Genomic DNA, 19,279 nt, shown 5'->3' with positions numbered 1-19,279 from the left:
GACAACAGTGAACCAGATCCTCAGTGCACCAGAGCTTTGCTTGGTCCCATTGAGAAGAGATGGAATGGGGAAGGAAGAAGGGACAAGAGTGGCTTTAACCATCCAAGTCTGGTCATGCCATTTCTCCTGTCATGCCACCTATGCTAAGAACTGCAATGGGGAATGGTATGGACAAAAATGAAGAGTTTTGGAAACGCTCACACACTTTGCACGCACAAACTGTTCATGTGGCATTCTAGAGGCAGATTTAGAAATGTGGCCCCTCACATGCTGTCTTTAGATTCTGATTCTCAATAGCCTCATTCTTCTTTTCTATTCTGCTCTGTTCTATTTTGGGCCTCCTACTTGTCTGGCATCAAATCATAATAATAATGATAATAAAAAAACTAAGTCGCCAAGAAGACAGAGTCCACTTGACTAGGCTGCTTTTTCTCCCATGCTCAGAGTGTGTCTCCAGTGTCCCTGGGACAACAATTCAAGGTGAGATCCCCAAAAAGGACAAATATCCAAGGTCTACACTATGTCTTCTCTTCCTCAAGCCAGAGTGATGTTATTTCCTTGCTTCCCTGGCACCGAGCTGAAGCAGGGATGTGGATGAGAGCGAGCTGTTTGAGCCTCAGTCTGGATACAACAGTTATGTTACTGATTGGCCATGAGAGCAACTAGAGGATTTAGCAAGGATTTCAAACTGCTTTCTATTGGTAGAGTATGTTCATCTGAGGAGGTTCACTACCTTTGGCTACTCTGGGACCTGGTCTGATCTTGGATTCCCAGATATCAGTGATAACTTGCAACATGTTTTGAAATCTGCTGTTACCTAACCAGTGACAGCCTTTCTTTGGTGCAGGACTCCCCCTGGCCACTAATATCTGACACCTCCAGATTGGACTCTTTCAGTGCATTCCAATTGTGACTAGTCTTGAAGACCACATGGAAGCATCAGGTGGCATTGGGACTTGCCTGCTTAGTGGACAGAATCAGCACGAACAAGTTACATCTGTCATTGCATGCACTGCACTGACTTTACTGCTCCCTGATCCAATTCAATGCATGAAGCCACATGTATACACTGGGACTTGGTTACTTTTAAAATTTCCTTCCTCTCTCTATATACCATTGCCACAGCTAAGATCAGTTGTGGTGCTGTGGCTGACAGTTCCTAGTTGGGCATAGCTGAGGATTGGCGGTGTGGGTCCTGATTCTCTTATCATTTCCAGCAATGTGAATCAGCATGTAAAAGGAGTTACGCTGATGTAAAACTGGTGTGTATCAAAATCAGGCTCAGCTATCTTTAGGGATGTGAAATTCTCATGCCCTTTGGTTTGAACATACTAATCTATAGAGAATCATACACGATACATCATTTTGGTCAACCATTTATTTAACTATTATTCTTTCCTGGGAAAGATTTTATTTTTCCAATGGTGATGAGCTGGAGCAATACAAGGAAAAACCTATACTGACTGTTGTGGGAAGTTCACATTGTTTTTTTTTTAAATTTTATATCACATGCCCAGACACTCTTGTGATGGGCAAATGTAAATCATTACAAAAATAGTAGCCCATGCTCCATAATTTCTGTTAGTTTCTTTCTCTGACCTGCGAAAGAAAATAAATTCCTTAAAAGTTCCTTTTGGTCCTCTATCCGAAATTCTTTCCATCTACTATCAATACTACTTGCCTAATACTTAAGTCTAGACTGAGCAAAAAGGTACGGCAAAACAACAAACTGACAGAACACACAAAGATTTGTGTATATCATGCATGCTATCAGCACACTTTTGTATGAGAGTGAGACATGGACCTTATACTCTCATCAGGAAAAGTGGCTCAACAGATTTCATATGCGTTGCCTTTATCAAATCTTTGGAATCTCCTGGAGGGACAGAGTCACCAACACTGAGGTGCTCAAGCATGCCAGTATACCCAACATGCAAACACTCCTCAAACAGAGACGCCTCTGTTGGCTTGGGCATGTGTGCCGGATGAATGATGGGTGCATCCCAAAGGACATCCTCTATGGCGAATTGGCATCTGGAAAAAGACCCAAAGGATGCCCAAAATTGCTTTTCAATGATGTGTGCAAGCAAGACCTCAAAGAAATGGAAATGGATGTGGATAACTGGGAAGATCACACTCATGGCCACAGCCTTTGGAAACAAGAGCTTAACAAAGGTCTTTGGAGTTACGGGAGGACACCGTCCAGTTTAGCTGAGGAGAAATTGCTCGTAGAAGGCCAAGCCCAAAGGGTCGAAACATCACCTTTAAATGTGACAGATGCCGCAGAGATTGTCCCTCTCAAGTGAGTCTCTTCAGCCACATCCAAAGCTGCCATAAAACCAACCCAGTAAATTCTTTACCTCTCAGGGGTACATACCCATGGTCTCTCAAGACCGAAGGAAGCCTACTAATCCTTAAATCTTTCCACTGGGAAAACTCCCATTCAAGTCTTATGGGCGTTTTCATGCATTAGGGCTACAGGATTAGACACCAAATGTTTTGTGGGCACGTGCACACAGCCACACGCATCCAGGTAAGAAAAGGCTCATAAAGCAGTGATCTCACCTGGAATGGTTGGGGCAATTTGATTTTCATAATGGTTCAGCGATGCAAATGTTAGAGAATATGGTTTTTGGTCTATGTTTTTTACTACAAGTCTAATGGCAAAACAGTGTTATCCCATGAAAGAGCTTCTCTACTAGAGTCTGCCTCTGTAGAGAACAGCTGGCTACAGCTGTAAAATCCTGCCATTCCCTGGGAATAACTTTTCAATATGTAAGTAGAAACCCTCATTTTGATCACTAAAAATAGCTGTGGAGTTAGTTTTCCACTCATAATGCAGCAAACTATATCAGAAAACATGTCTGAGATGTAAATTTAATGGACCAAGTTTGTCCAGTGAGTTACATGAGGGAAGAATTGGTCCTGGTATTTCCAGTGATTTAAAACTCAATTATGGGAAGAAAAAGAATTCCAGCCCATCAGCAACATTTGTCTCCATGGGATTGTTCTTACAGTGCAACTTTACAACCAGTACAGAATTAAAGCATTTCTACTGTGCCCTACATAACTATGTGCCCCAGAGAGTCAAATGAGAATGCCCTTCAGAACTCCTATTCCCATTAACGCTATTGATCTACTGGAGTCATCTATTTATATGCCACTTTCAACAGCATTTGTGACAAAGTTCAACAACTCGTGTGTTTACCACAATCATTTTTATTGCTTTTGCCAAATAATCTTTAGCTAATGTGAACGTGAAGGCAGGGATTCTCTAGAAACCCCTTTTCTATAACTGGCTGCTGTCTCTACTCCATAGCTTTTTATGCTATTTTGTATTTTGCAGATGAGGCTCTCTGTCACTGGTACAATATCTCAGTGCATTTTAGCAGTTATCATGAAGTTTTGCAGTGTTTATCTTACACAGCTGAATTCTCCTCCTGTTTCAGGAGTAGTGCAGTGGAATGCAGTGGAAAAGACCCATGGCCACCCAGATCAGAGGTTTTTGTTCTGAGATCCCTATATGGTTCTGCTAGACTGAGAGATGGAGTGAAGTCTGTCTCTGCTCCTTGTTTGGGAAGCTAGTGGGAGGGAACAGGCCAAGGGGCTATATAACCTTACAGCTTTCAGCTTCACAGTGTACCGTCCCAGAGCAGCTATCCCCAGCCAAGCACTGTCAGGGTAAGTGGCACTGAACCAACAGTTTGACAGATTTCAGGAGGACTTTTACTAACAAAGAAAAAGCAGAAACTGTTCAGGAGGATGTATTATTCTTATGTAGCTTGTCCTATATTTCATATTAAAATTGTACTGATAAACATTTTATATTTTATTGCCTTTATGTTTAAGATATTTTACAGTCTTAGAAAAAGTGTAGTTCTACCAAGTCATTTCACCTGTAACATCAGCAGTAAAATAATATTAAAAGGTATATTTAAAATATTTACATGATTGAAATTATGAGAGTGTTCCTATTTAAACACACTGGGCCAAATTCACCCCTGGCATATCTGCTTTGGATTCAATAGATTAAATTGGCCAGTTGGATCTAGCTATAGGATGGGATTCAGTTTACGGTTTCTCATAGATGTGTCTTAGTGCTGTAGACTTACTGTACATTGGCATGCTGGGTTAGAAAAGGTTATTGGGAGCATGCTTTTAAATGTGCTAAATATGTGAAAGATCGTGATATTGGTAGCTTGCATGATATGATGATGATGATGTCTGTTTACACAGAAAGCTACCCATTGTGTAAAATGCCAAGCATTCTATATAAGAAATGGATTACAGATAGAATGTTTCTTATGCGTTTGGAATCTTTTATCAGTCTTGTGCGGGGAGGTTCTGGGATCAGTTTTCTCTCTCTCTGAACAGAAAGCATGCAGCAACAAGGAGGCTAACAACTAAATCCATGTTTTAATCACCTGAGATGTATAGTGCATGTTTACCTTATTCCACAATGTTGTGTTAATTGCTACCGTAGAATGTTACTGCTGCACTCCATGGCAGTCCTGAGCTGTAAATCAGTGTTTGACTGCAGAGAGTCCTGTCTGAAATCATTCAGCTTTGATTTCTTCAACTTTGGTGCTTTATTACTAAATATGGTTTTCATTTAGAGTCCCCTAAGCTCAGAAATGTAGCATTTCCTTCTCCCTTCCCCCAAGTGATTTTTGGCACAGCACTAGTTTGCCTTGGTTTGAGCAAACCCCCTGACCTCGAACTCTGTTCCAAAAGCAGACTTTTGAGAGTCTATTTCCTAATTAGGAAATGATTTGTTCCAAACTGGGCTGTTCATGCATGGTAGATAAGTCGTACTCCATTAAGTGAATGCTTAAACACAAATAGCTCTTGCCCCTAAGAAATGCATAATTGTGTACAACTGTAAAACGCCTCCTTTTTTCCCCAATACAGAAAACCTAGAACATTTCAAGTTAGCATTTATGTATCAACTTTTCTGCTGGCAGCCAGCATCTCTGCAGCATACAGTAGCTGAACTGGGCAGTGTCTCCTGGATTCCTTTTCTGCACAGTGGCAGTACAAATCGCATTTTGGGGGAATTTTCCATTTTTCACTCTTTAGTCTTTTCTGCTGTTGAGGCTACCCAACATGCACTCCCCTTCACCTCAGCAGTGCATCACTTCAACCTGACTCCCACCCTCTCCTACATTTCTACCCCCCGTACCCTCCCCCCCGTTTCAGAATTTCTTAATGAGTGTGTGCAGTCAACTGTGTCTCTTCTTGTCCCTGTCTCACTTAACCCTCAACACAGTTTTGAAACACTGAATTCCACATGTAGGCCTTTGGAAGCCAAACAGTGGGCCCAGAGCTATTCAGAGGATTCTCTCTAACAATATGAACTGCTGACAAATGTATCTCTGCACAGTACTTGTTTTTCTCATTGATTTCATTCAAAATACTTCAAAGCATTTTATGTGTCACTTTCCTTACAACATCATTTTAGAAAAGGAACTAATTTTAGTGGTATTTAATCCATTTGGGAACCATGGCAAAATAACCATGGATAGTAGCAGAGAGTGATCTTCTAGACAACTTTGGAATGCGGCTGCAATGTGTTTTGAGGCTGTTTTAAATGAAGATGCTGTCTATGATTTCCAGCTTTAATTTCAAGGGAGGACATCTTTGCTGAAGCACTAGAATACTGTTTGGAAAGGGGTTTGATTAGCATAATCACTGTCTCTTTTTAAACAAACAAGCAATTGTGTGTATGAAATGAGGTGTTCATCTTAGTGCAGTTTCTAGTGTCCATAACAAAAATGCCACTATTATAATGGTTCCCATCTGACAACATTGTTGGCAAACTCAAGGAAGCCCATGGCAAGCTACCCTCTCACCCTTAGAAGTGTTCATCTAGGGCAGGAGCTTGGCCTGGTGATGGGTAGCACTGGGAAACTTACACTGCCCCTTCCTGTACTGTACCTTTTATCTCTAGAGATGCCAGTCCAGCACTGAATGTATACACTAAAATATAAATATATGTACCATCCTCAAGCCATTAAAACTCCATCTCTCCAAAGATCAGACTTCCTGTCCTTCAGGGGGAATTCCATTGAATAACATTGAATTCCTGTGAGTTGTTTTGTTTTTGTTTTAAACACCTCCCCTTTCTGCAGGGCAGGTGGAATATGAGGCTCCTGCACTCTGAGATTAACACTCTCTTTTGAATCCCTACACTGTCTGTTAATAATGTTCTTGTTCCTACTGGATGTCATGCTTATCCTGACCATGGCAGGTCCACTTTATGCAGCAGCCCCTGCATTTTGCCTGCAGAATTGTTCCATTGTCTGTGTGTTATTTTTGTAGGGCTGTTTTTGTCTGAAAGGCCTGAGGACGTTGACTTAGAAGATGTGCGAGGAAGAGGACAGCACTGCCCTGGTTTGTGACAATGGATCAGGACTTTGTAAGGCTGGCTTTGCTGGGGATGATGCTCCAAGAGCGGTTTTTCCTTCCATTGTGGGTCGTCCCAGGCACCAGGTGAATTATCAGTTCAATTATTCTGAACACACACATGCGGGGGTGGGGGGGTAAACAGAATGTATTAGAGATAGTAGTGACTCACCTCCTTAAATGTCAACACCATTTCCTCGAGCACCCACTTGTTCCCTGAAAGTACTTGCCAACCCTAGTCCTGCTTAGTTTGAGATCTGATAAGACCACAGAGGCAGGTGCTGTAGCTGCAAGTCATTAATTTGCATGATATTTCCAGATCAATAAGACCAGGCAGGCCCTGCAGGTGTACATGTCTGAGTTATCTCTGATCTGTTGTCTGGTGGGAGAAGTCCTTTTCCTGAAAGTTTTCAATATCCCATCCTTTTTCCCTTGGCTCTGGATCACCCTGTCACTGGGCCCACTGTCTTCTCTGCTTTCCTGTGGTTAAAAAAAATTAGATGTGTGTACAAATGTTGACCACTCTAAAAGCTGGTTGAAAACATGGGGTGGGGGTGGAGTTAAAACAAAATGACCAAAAAATGTTGCCAGTTTTTTTCATTGAAATTTAAAAACTTCTGATTTTTTTCACCCAGAACCTTGTTCTGCTTTATTTACTTGCCAGAAAGAATTTCATAAGCTTGGAGGGTGGGGGAAAGGGGTGGTTAGTTCCCAGATAAGTATTTTACAACATAACATAGAACAGGCTGTATCATGTGTGCTAAGGCATTTTTCATCTGAATGCTATAGAATTTACACAGCTTATGAGCCACATCCTTAGCAGCACAAGCTAGAGCAAGCTGCAGGCAGTTACTGTGGTATTGAGGCACCTAGATCACACCTTGCTGGGCTGGCTGCTGGGACTGGGGGCTTCAGGATCAGCTTGGGGGGCTCTGCTCCAATCTAGGATCCCTGAGCAATGGGAATCCTCCAGTGGCTGGGTAAATTAGTTTTAGGGTAATTTAGGACTAGGCACCTGATCCTCAGCCCACTGAAGACAATCACAAGGTTCCCATTGATTTCAGGAGGCTTTGGATTAGATTCTAGTACAGTAACACTGTAAGGAGAGTAAAGCTACCCTAACGTAGCCCATGATCTGACCATGTAGCTGAAAGTGTTCACACTCTTCCTGGTCTCCTTTTGGAACTATGAAAGAAGCTAACAGCATGGCATTTGAATTCCATCTGTTCTGTGTCTGAGACAGATTACTTAGAATAAAACAAACTGGCAGCTACTACCTGTTTTGAATCATTTTATGCTTATTATACTGGACAATTCATTGCATGGACTGTTGGGTACCTTGCAATGGTTTAAGTGTTTTGTATCATGGAGAGGATGGGTGAGAAGCTCCGAAGCTAAGTGCCTGAGGCTTCCACAGCATGAGCAAGAGGATGCTGCTGTGCCATCAGAGACTCCCCCACCCCTGGGGCGAGTTTACGGATGATTCGTTTTTTCTATTTTCTTTTTGCTTTTAAATCGAGGCTGCATAGCGATCATGCAAACAGCATATGGCATTTTAAGCTCTTTGTGAAAGGGACCCAATATACCTCTACTTACCACAACAGGGCCCAGATCCTGCTTGAGATCTCTGGGCACTAGCATACTGCAAATAATAAATAGTAATTCAAATGCCATTTTCAGTAGCCAGTGTACTGATTATAGGTTTCAGAGTAACAGCCGTGTTAGTCTGTATTCGCAAAAAGAAAAGGAGTACTTGTGGCACCTTAGAGACTAACCAGTTTATTTGAGCATGAGCTTTTGTGAGCTGTAGCTCACGAAAGCTCATGCTCAAATAAATTGGTTAGTCTCTAAGGTGCCACAAGTACTCCTTTTCTTTGTACTGATTATATTCATTGTTCAAAAACGGATTAGTCATAATGAAAATAAGTGCTTGCATGCAATTGCATGCAGAATCATCCACATCCTGGATCAGCTCTCAGACTGTCTCACGGAGTTACAGACATCACAAAATCACAAGATCAAAGTAATCAGTCTCCAAGATGGATCAGTCTGAGAAGCAAAAGGGTTGGAGTATGTAATTATCATGCTCTGACAAGAACACAATACAGTAAAAGCAGCCAACTGTATTTACATTTTCAAAATTGCCAACATTTTTAATAGCTAGCGATAGCTGTTCTTCCACTCTGGAAAATACAGCCAAATATAGCCCTTGGGTAAATTTGAAAAATGTAGTGTTCATTATTTACCACTAAATGGCACTATGTAGAGTTTTTTCTCTCCAGAGATGTATTTGGTTGAGTGATAGTTTCTTCCATGACTACTACTTAGGGATCAAATTATTATTTAAAAATCCATCTTTAATTTCTCTACATTGTATTGGTGATTTTTATATTTAGGCTTGTGTTGCTTACTCTACATACTTAATTATAATAAGAACATGAACTCCAGAGCTTTATAATATTGTAAATAAACGATGTAATTTTTGCATTAAAGATAAAAGTAATACTCCCAAGATTAGTAGTCAATGAATGTTTTGTAAACTTGCTACCAGTGTGTAAAATTGCATATGTTTATTTCACAGTTAGTGTTCTGATTGCTTCTTAGCACCTCTCACTGAGATAGTCACATTCTTTATGTAATTTATTAGGGCGTGATGGTGGGTATGGGTCAAAAAGACAGCTACGTAGGGGATGAAGCTCAAAGCAAGAGAGGTATCCTGACTTTGAAATACCCCATAGAACATGGCATCATCACAAACTGGGACGACATGGAGAAGGTATTTAAACACTTTGTTTACATAAGTCACCAGTTAGACATAATTACTTGGGTGCAATAGTGAAAGATTACAAAGTAATTTGAAAGTTGAAGTGTCATGCTATCCAGTAGTATTGTATTTTATTTTTGAATATTGGAGCTGATCTAGTAATAATTAACATATATTCAGCACCCCAGAGCTAATGAGTGTTACTTATTATTTTACTCTCCAAGGTGACGTGTAAACCTGGCTAGTTATTGTAAGGTATGTGAATATTATATCCATTTTGTAGATGGGGAAGCTGAATCAGAGAGGTTGACTTGAGTAAGGCCACATGTGTCCCGATCGTGCAAAGCATTTAAACTCACCCATGACTTTGAAGTCAGTGGGACTACTCATGCGAGCTATGTTATGCATATGCTTAGCAGGACTGGGGCCCTAATGAGTCAATTGCACAGCCACCATTCAAATCCAAGACTTAGTGCCTCTAGAGCCAGGTCTGTTGCCACAGACTGTTGAAACTTATCTATAAGATGCTGATGATGTAGCTATTTAAAGTAGTTCTACAGAACTAGAGCAGTTCGGAACTGTGCAAGCAGTACAACACATCACAAAAGTGCTCAGGCCTAGACAGAAGTGTTCCTATTGGCTTTAACAGCAGAAGGATCAGCGCTTTAGCAAGATAGTGACACTTCCCCAATCCAAAAGCCCAAAGTGCAAACTGATCTGTGACCACCAATGCTTTGGAAACAATTTTATATATATGTAAAAATCAATACAAAGAAACAATATACAAGATGTTACTGTTCATCAGAATGTTAACTCCCTCACTGTCACTGACTTGGCCCAAGATTTTGTGTTTGGGAAGAATGAGAGTTAATAGTGGGAAGGCAATAGATAACAGGATTTTTTTTTAACTGAATCTGTTTGGAATAAAAGCAAATTGCTTGTGGAGCTAGTTATGAATTCCAAGGAAACAACTGACCTCAGAGAAATTCTACAGACAAGCATAGGACATATCCACCCATGAAATCTAGTCTTTTCCATCTAGGAAACAGTTTTCAGTAGTCCTGTTATCTACTGAACACTATTACAGAGCCATGCAGATGTTATAGAAAGAGGCCAACATCAAAGACACATTGAGGAATATTGGGAAACTGGATTTATTTGCTGATAGAACTTTTGAGGAGTCTGCCCCAGGTCTGAAGGGCCAAATTCATTGGATCCTAAGGTGTGTCCGATTTTACTGATGTTGCTCATTAGAAAGAGTCACAAAATTATTGTAGCAAAGAACAGTGTGTAAACACAAAAACTGATCATTGCCTGTATGGATGCCACTTTTATTATAATTCATTCCACCTACAAAGAGTCACACTGCAGTCTCTACGTTGCTTATGTAAATCTATTTTCATGGACCTTTTCCCTTTCCATCTGGAATGAGAGGTTTTCTTCACTTCTCTAAATGGACAGATGGCTAGTGTGAAAAAAAATAATTAATCCAAACCAAACTGTGATCCAAGTTATTTCAGTGGATGCTGTTTCACTGTACATTTTTCTCCAAACCAAAAACAACATAAAGGTCTTTATCTGCTTTTTGAAGCTCAATGTATTTATTTTGTGTTAACTTAGGAGTCCCCAAACTGATTTTCAATAAGCAAAACATTATTAGTGGTAAAACCCGAGGTAGGTTGCAGGTGCTGATCACTTAGCTTTTCACTATGAATTCAGGCATGTCCATCCGGGATAACTGCATGTCAGATACTGTTGGCCAATTTCTGGTGCTAGAAGCACTTGTAGCTGCGGGGCATGGTATGTGGCTGGAAGTAACTGCTATGCTTATGGACTGTTGGTTGCTGATGTTTCTTCATTTTGCCTTTTCTTATTGTCTCCAGATCTGGCATCATTCTTTCTACAATGAGCTGCGTGTTGCCCCTGAAGAGCACCCTACTCTGCTTACTGAGGCTCCATTGAATCCAAAAGCCAACCGAGAGAAAATGACCCAGGTAAGCATACCAGTATCTGAATATAGTATGGTCATTACTAGCTATTTAGAAAGGCCAGAGTGCTTCCCTTCTATGCAGAGCAAATGACAGATGGGCGTGCCAGGTAAATTAAGAGACAAGCAACAAGGATAAATTTTCATACCTAGAGAATCACATGAACAGAGATCACCCACATCAAAGCTCCCCAGTAAGTCAATTAAATTAATGAAATAATGTTTAACCTCGTAGGAGAAAGAGTAGCAGCCGTGTTAGTCTGTATTCGCAAAAAGAAAAGGAGTACCTGTGGCACCTTAGTCTCTAAGGTGCCACAAGTACTCCTTTCCTCATAGGAGAAAGAGCATTCAGAGTGAAGGTATTACTGTACTCATTGTCTGCTGTGCTAAAACGCCAGTAAAACCTAGTCACTTTTGGGTTAATATGTACCACAGGTCGTACAAATTTAGAAACTGTAGTTAGGGTTGAATATAAAGTAGTAGCCAGTGCTCTGAATTTCTGTCCTTTGCCCTGGTTAAGTTAGATTTCCTAACCATATTTTTCAAAAGCTATAATATGGTGAAAAGTCCAGGACCCAAGCCCCTTTCTGACACTGTAATAGCATTGAGAAGCTTCCTCTGAAATCATTTCAATCTTTGTGGATTCTGTATCATTTTTATATGATCATTACAGTTAGACTCACAACAATTGTACATCATATGTCATTGATATTCATGATAATAAAATAGTTATGGAAGGGAGGGCAGGGGTGCTAGTTGTCAAATTGTTGTTTGTACTATTGTTGAAACAGTGTTGGTCCCAGGATATTAGAGAGACAAGGTGGGTGAGGCAATGTCTTTTGTTGGACCAACTTCTGTTGGTGCAAGAGACAAGCTTTTCAAACGCTTTCAAAAGCTTGTCTCTTTCACCAACAGAAGTTGGTCCAATAAAAGACATTGCCTCACCCACCTTGTCTGTCTAGTTGTCAAATTTACCATGTTTCTGTAGTTTAAACTTTTTTTATTAGGTCATTGAACCAGCCTATACAAGCTGCCACATTTCAGCATTTAAATCCTTTTTTTTTTAAATGAAAGGCTATTTTAAAAAAGAGTAGTGGGTTTTTTTCCACTCAAAATTCTGATCTCAGCTATTTGATGAAAATAAAATACTATAAGTGATGCTGTGTGTGTGTTTGTGTGTGTGAGAGAGAAAATGCACACGTGAACAAATCCAGAATAGTTGGTGCCCTAGCCTACATATAGAGAATTTATACAGAATACCACTTGATTTTCTCCCTTCCACTGCTTGCCAATAATCTGTACTAACCCCCCCTTTTCCTCTCTCTAATGAGTTACTTATTGTTTGTAATTTTAAAAAATGATTATAGCTACATTGATTTGCTATTGTTACATTTCAGATAATGTTTGAGACCTTCAATGTACCAGCCATGTATGTAGCTATTCAGGCTGTTCTGTCCCTCTATGCTTCTGGACGTACCACGGGTATGTGACTTTGGGATCTTTGGGAAGGGAAAATGTGAAGTTTAAAAAAATGGGAATCTGAGGTCAACTGACATCTGTACTGCTTTCTCAAAGGGATTGTACTAGACTCTGGTGATGGTGTCACCCACAATGTGCCAATCTATGAAGGCTATGCCCTGCCCCATGCCATCATGCGTCTGGACCTAGCTGGCCGAGACTTAACCGACTACCTCATGAAAATTCTCACTGAACGTGGCTATTCCTTTGTGACTACTGGTAAGGACAATAGTAAATTAGAAGATTTGCTTAATATGTAAAATTCCTGATAGCCTTAAAAGATCAGTGGTTGTTCTTAGAGCTGCAGCAGAAGCATAAAGAAATTGAGCAGAATATAAAATACCCACCCAGCATTACTAAGAGAGAATTTATTTTCACAAGTTGTTTGGAAGAGCTGGTGGGGTAAAGTGATGGACAATCTGTTAAAATGCATGAATCTTTAACTCCCATTCTAAAGTCTGAGTCCTGCCAACAGCTGAACGTGAAATTGTCCGTGACATCAAGGAGAAGCTGTGTTATGTGGCCCTGGACTTTGAAAATGAGATGGCCACTGCTGCTTCTTCCTCCTCTCTGGAGAAGAGCTATGAACTGCCTGATGGGCAGGTGATCACCATAGGTAATGAGCGTTTCCGCTGCCCTGAGACCCTATTCCAACCTTCCTTCATTGGTAAGTTAATTGATTTCTTCTTTTGGTAAATTATGTTAATAGCTCATCCCTGTGCTCCTTTAATTCCTAACCACACCCTGCTCCACATTCGTTTAAGTAGACTACAGCATACGGTGCCTATAGATGCATATGTTCTAGTATATATTTTCAGTTAATGTGGGTCTATATTATAACAGCACCATTCATGTAAAGGAGTTTAATGTCAAGTCACAGTTCATCAGCTAAGTAATATACACTTTCAAAATAAAAACAAAAACTACTCATTCCTATTCTCCTAGATAGAGATCAGCATCGTTTCATGTATTGTACAGTCAGCTACTGTGCTTTAATAGCCTTGGACCAACAAGTCACTCCCCAGCTCATTAGTAGACAATGTGAAAGCTGATGCATGTTAAGGAGCCAAATGTAATGCTTAAAAAAAAACGTTGAAGGGTCTAATTCAGATCTGCCTTAAATGGGTGAACTACCCCTGGGGTCCTACCCACCACAGCAGCTCAGAACTTGGTCCGAAGATTTTATTTCTGCTTTGTCAGGATCATTGTTCATTGATCATTGCTTCCCTGGGACTCTGTGCACTTCCTATAAATCATAGATATCACTGGAAATTCAAAATTCACTTCTGTTTTCCATTTGTATCCTTGGACCATTAAATGGAAGCTGTGAATACCTGCTCTTCTGACCCTTCCTGGTCTCTCCAAATGCCCTCTGCTCAGGTCTCAGGTTTAAATCTCTCTTGGGGTGGAACCACGTGATTCTTCCACTCTCAGAACAGGCCCTGGGCTGTGCTCCCCAGTGATCAGCTGTGATTACCTCAGCAGATGTGACTTATGTTCAGCACCTGCTAGTCTGTTCTCTCCAGGAGCAATGACAGTGGTACTCAGTAACCAAGCAGCCTCCTTAAAGCAAAGTAGTATTTATTTAGAACAAAACCATTTAAGAGAAATTAGGTCTGTCAGCAATACTCAGACTTGATGAATGTCTTGCTTACCAGGTATCTATCCATCTTCCACACGGGGATCCTGGTCTTAGCTTCCTATAGACCCCTAAGGCCCAAAGGGTCTGGATGACATAGTCTGTTCCCTTAACTCACAAAAGAATGTCACTCCCCTCTGCTTCGAGGAGAATCCATTTAAAAGCGGTTCATTCTTTTGATTACCCTCCTTCCCAGAGAGCAAGCTATTTAATTGTTTATAGAGCTTTGATATGTATGTTCCCCCACATTGGCAAAATTGGTGTGTAACTTTGGGTTGGAGACAGGAGGTAGGCCATTGTATTGTAATTTCCCTCTAAGTGTTTGCTAGGAAATGGTAAGTTGCATATATTGTGTTGCTTCCCTGCTTCTTTTTCTCACAGTCCCCTATTAAAGTAGATCAGTACATTCATACAGGAAAGTCTTATAACCCAATATACAACAACTTCCCCTCATTGACCAGAAAATTATTACATCTCCATATTCTTTTTATGCTGCTCATCATAGATTGTAAACTCTAAGGGGCAGGGATCTTCTCACACCTATTTTTACAGCACCTTGCACAATGGGTCCTGATCCTTATCATGGCCTCTAGATGCTACTGTAATATAAATATTGAATGATCATAATTTGCTTTGATTGGATTTGCCCCCTTTTGCTTTTGCTTTCCATAACTACCAGAGGACAATTAGTTTATTGGCAAGAGATTCATGCACAGAGCAGATTTTAAGCAAAATTGGAGAATACTCTTGGAAGGTGAGTATTGAATTTGTAAATACGAAGATTCACACAGGAAACCTGGTGCTAAGAATTACTCATCCCATCAGGGAACAGAAACAGCAAAGTAATATAACCATATCTTTAAAAAATAGCCAAGGAAGGCTGTATTTCCTCCCAGAGGTGTTCTTTAACTAGGAAGTGTCACTATTGGTGGATATTAGGAAAAACTTTTTCACTAGAAGGGTGGTGAAACACTGGAATGCGTTACCTAGGGAGGTGGTGGAATCTCCTGCCTTAGAAGTTTTTAAGGTCAGGCTTGACAAAGCCCTGGCTGGGATGATTTAGTTGGGGATTGGTCCTGCTTTGAGCAGGGGGTTGGACTACATGACCTCCTGAGGTCCCTTCTTCCAACCCTGTTATTCTATGATTCTGTTGTACTTTCAGTGTGCTAATAGATGAAAGGAAAATGACACTTTAATTCTTATGTACACTGGCTGTCTAAACCGGAGTATATTTGGCGCCTGTGCCTTAGGAAAGAGGCATTAGCACCGTGTCATGCTAGTGAACAGACATGAGTATAGGCTGCCACGAAACCAAATGGAATCACCTGTAGGTCTTGTGAGAGGGCAGGATTCCCAACCAGCAATAATTGTTGCATCCGATGAAGTGAGCTGTAGCTCACAAAAGCTTATGCTCAAATAAATTGGTTAGTCTCTAAGGTGCCACAAGTCCTCCTTTTCTTTTTGCGAACACAGACTATGGAAGCACAGCTGCTACTCTGAAACCAGCAATAATAGTGTTACACACCTAACGTTCCTAGGACATACATAGGCTAGCCCAGCTCTGAGCTGATTAGTTTTTCTAAAACCAAGATTTCAGTAAAGCTGTAAGGAATTCTTATAATCCGTTTGAAATTGGATGGAAAATTCTAATGGCGACTCTACTCCTCTTTCATTCCAGACCCTTTGGTTTCTTGTTTGAAACAATTACACAAGCAATCTGTGCCCCAAATAACTGCTGACTTCTGGCCTGGTCTACACCTAAAAATTAGATCAGCCTAGCTACATCACTTAGGGCTGTGAAAATGTTCACACCCTGTGTGACCTAGGTAGGTTGACCTAATCCCCACTGTAGATGCAGCTGGCTTGACAGAAGAATTCTTCTGTTGACCTAGCTCCCACCTCAGAAAAGTGGATTAACTACATCAATGGGAAAACCCCTTCCGCTGACACGGGCGTTGTCTACACTGCGGCACCACAGCCGCACCGCCGTAGCATAGACATATTCTAAGTAGTTTAGCCGGCAGCAGAATGACTCTGCACAAGCCTTGGAGACTGGTGCCTTCTGAACAGCAGCTTCTATTCATTTTACTTAACAGTGTGAAGACTACGTACTCACTTATGGCTTATTCTAAACCTTCTGCTATTTTTTCACAGGCATGGAGTCTGCTGGCATTCATGAAACTACTTACAACAGCATCATGAAGTGTGATATTGATATCAGAAAGGACCTTTATGCAAACAATGTCCTGTCTGGTGGTACTACGATGTACCCGGGTATTGCTGACCGGATGCAGAAGGAAATCACTGCTCTGGCTCCCAGTACGATGAAAATCAAGGTACAGCACAAGTATTTGTAGGCAGATTTTTGCAAAAATGTGTGTGTGGGGCGGTGGGGTTCAACTCTTTCATGTGCATGTTTTCTCAAGTAATCACCCATACATATCCTGCTTGCTAGCAAAAGGCCAGTTTTGCCACCCTGATTCAAGATGAGCTGTACCTTACTCTGGGCTAGACTGTAACTGTATAATCTGCCCTGAGTAAGGGGTGGCAGGTAACTGCGTTGCCTCAAAAGGAGAGCAGAGAATGAATTGTGACTGAATCCCAGTTCCTCCCTTGATCCCGGCATGGAGCAAGTTACTTCAGCCCTTTCTGTGTAGGAGCTTACTCCCCCCATGTGCCTGGCCAGTGACTGTCACATGCCAGATTGGGCTCCGTCCAAAGCACAGCCTGAGGATGTGGAGCTGCCCTTTAAACCCAATAACCTGGTGGTTATTGCGGGATGTGGGATTGTGGGAAATGGGAGACCTAGGTTCAAATCCTCTTGCCTGATGTAGAGTAGGGACTTGAAGCCAGGTCTTCCACCCCTCAGGTGAGAGCCCTAACCACTGGGCGATGGGGTGTTCTGGGGTGGCTCTCTCTGTCTTGCCTGTTGAAGACATCCCAGTGACTATTTAAAGACTTCATACCGAGTGGAGCAGAGGCTGGAGCTGGGGTCTCCCAGGTCCCAGGGAGTGCCCTGAGCACCAACTATCGAGTCAATCTTGCTCTCTCGTCCAGTGGATATTTAAGTATTTTACACAAAGTGGGGCAGCTTCCGCGGGAGGGATTGAGACCTACCCAGTATACTCAATAAACCAGTAGATAGAGCACTCACCCGGGTGCTAAGCCCCTGCTCTACAGAGAGGGGATTTAAATCCAAGCCTTCCACACCCTACATGAGTGCTCTAACCACAGGGCTATTGAGGGGAGGTTTTTATCCAGCTTTTTATTGTCCTCTGGTTTTCCTAAGAAAGGGCTGGCCTGGCTCAGGCACCTGATTCCAGGAGGGGATTCAAAGCTGAGAATCCTGACTGGAGGGAGGTGCCGCCCTCCTGTGTGGAGTTAGGTACCTAACCCTTTTGAGGGTCAGGGCTTAGGCCACACCCAGTTCCCCAGCATTTTGCACTGGCTAGCCTAGGCCGTTCATTCTTCGCTTGCTGGATTCTATGAATCTCTTTGTTAGGGGACAAACTCTCCCCCTGCACTGTGCAGGGAGCCTGGGTGCCTAAGCCAGGGTTGTGAATTCCCATGGTGGCAGGGCACCTAACAGTTAGGTGCTGTAGTGACCTTGTGAATCCCACTCTCAGGGACTTTTGAAAATTTTACTCAAAGTTAACATGTTTCCCATTGATGCGAGGAGTCTAAAGACTCAAAGACACAGCTATTGCTTTCCCTGGGATTCGATCAGGCCCCTACTCAGGAGGGCCAGAAGTGCTCTAGAAGTGTGGGGTGGAGCCACCGGTGCCCCAACTGTGGCCCCGCCCCCACTCCTCCCCTTTCTCTTGGGTCCCTGCCCCACTCTCTCTTCCCTGTGGCCCTGCTCCCTGCTCACTCCTCTCTGCTCCCTCCCCCACCTGTCTCTTGCCATTAAGGCAGGTAAAAATGGGGCCATAGCCTCCTTTTTTCCCCCTCCCCCCATTCTGGTGCCCCTGCCCCTTCTCCAGGCATTTTCCAACCTTTTCTTTCTGCTGATCACTTGCTAAAAAAAAGTTCCTTTCCTGTCACCACAATCCCTCGGCTCTTGAACTATCACAATCTCCCTGCCACGAAGGAAATGGTTCCACAAACCACAGTGTGAGAACCACTGTCCATCCCTCTGCACTTGCACGATTGTCCCTTAATATATTTTCCAATCCATTAGCCAGTTTGGCTTTAAATGTTTCAAGGGCTGTAGCTTCCCCTGCTTCCCAGTGCTTGCAGTCACTGGTACTGCTTTGACGGGGAGGGTGCTCAAATTCTTGGTCTCAGCTTGGCTCCGACTATCCCCTGACTATGAAATGTTGGACCGGAGCTCACACGTGAGTGGCCTAATGAAATGTCAGCGATGCCACTGCAGCTTTTCCAAAGGGGTTCCATTAACATCAAGTATCATTGTTAAGTCGGTTTGTCACCAAACATGTTTACCCCATAACACAAGGTGGTATTGTTCTTTAACAGATCATTGCTCCTCCTGAGCGTAAGTACTCCGTCTGGATTGGTGGCTCGATTCTTGCCTCCCTGTCCACCTTCCAGCAGATGTGGATCAGCAAACAGGAATATGATGAAGCTGGCCCATCCATTGTTCACCGCAAATGCTTTTAATCTGCTTATCTGTATATGTATTTTTCAGCACATTGCTGTCAATGTATTCAGGAATAAATACGTTCTTATCATTTCATTCCAAAATCTTTCATAATAATGGCTCTAATTGGTTATGATGTATTTTTTGAATAAATAGTAAATATGCATCTAGTAACCTCTTTTATTTTACAAAAGAGCGTGTGTGCTCTCGGGGAGGCTTCTAAACTGGTTTCATCTTCATTCAACAGTGGTAATAGCAGAAAACACTTACGTACCTGTCCCAGCCTTATTCACATTTAGGCACCTAAAGAGAAGACCTGATTTTCAGAGGTGCTGAGTAGCCCCAAGTAGAGCCATGATTTGGTGT

At 42.0% G+C, this 19,279-nt stretch overlaps 1 protein-coding gene across 3 annotated transcripts in view; it reads left to right on the top strand.

The window, feature by feature from the left end:
- Positions 1-19,063, top strand: part of ACTA2 (actin alpha 2, smooth muscle) — a 38,239-nt gene extending 19,176 nt beyond the window's left edge. For 2 of the 3 annotated variants that reach the window (XM_073353781.2, XM_073353780.2), the window contains 8 exons: positions 6,322-6,492; positions 9,053-9,181; positions 11,053-11,163; positions 12,554-12,638; positions 12,732-12,893; positions 13,150-13,341; positions 16,468-16,649; positions 18,790-19,063. In XM_073353781.2, the coding sequence (XP_073209882.1) occupies positions 6,364-6,492; positions 9,053-9,181; positions 11,053-11,163; positions 12,554-12,638; positions 12,732-12,893; positions 13,150-13,341; positions 16,468-16,649; positions 18,790-18,933 (1,134 nt within the window). In that variant the 5' untranslated portion in view covers positions 6,322-6,363 and the 3' untranslated portion in view covers positions 18,934-19,063. Of the gene's footprint in view, positions 1-3,633; positions 3,682-6,321; positions 6,493-9,052; positions 9,182-11,052; positions 11,164-12,553; positions 12,639-12,731; positions 12,894-13,149; positions 13,342-16,467; positions 16,650-18,789 lie in introns of those variants that run through there. The other variant, XM_073353779.2, reaches the window with a different exon arrangement.
- The last annotated feature ends 216 nt before the right edge of the window (positions 19,064-19,279 follow it).

Source organism: Lepidochelys kempii, chromosome 7, assembly GCF_965140285.1.
Source record: "Lepidochelys kempii isolate rLepKem1 chromosome 7, rLepKem1.hap1, whole genome shotgun sequence".
Classification (NCBI taxonomy): Eukaryota; Metazoa; Chordata; order Testudines; family Cheloniidae; genus Lepidochelys; species Lepidochelys kempii.
The sequence above is the reverse complement of the archived record's forward strand: the minus strand, read 5'-3'. Positions and strand labels throughout refer to the sequence as shown.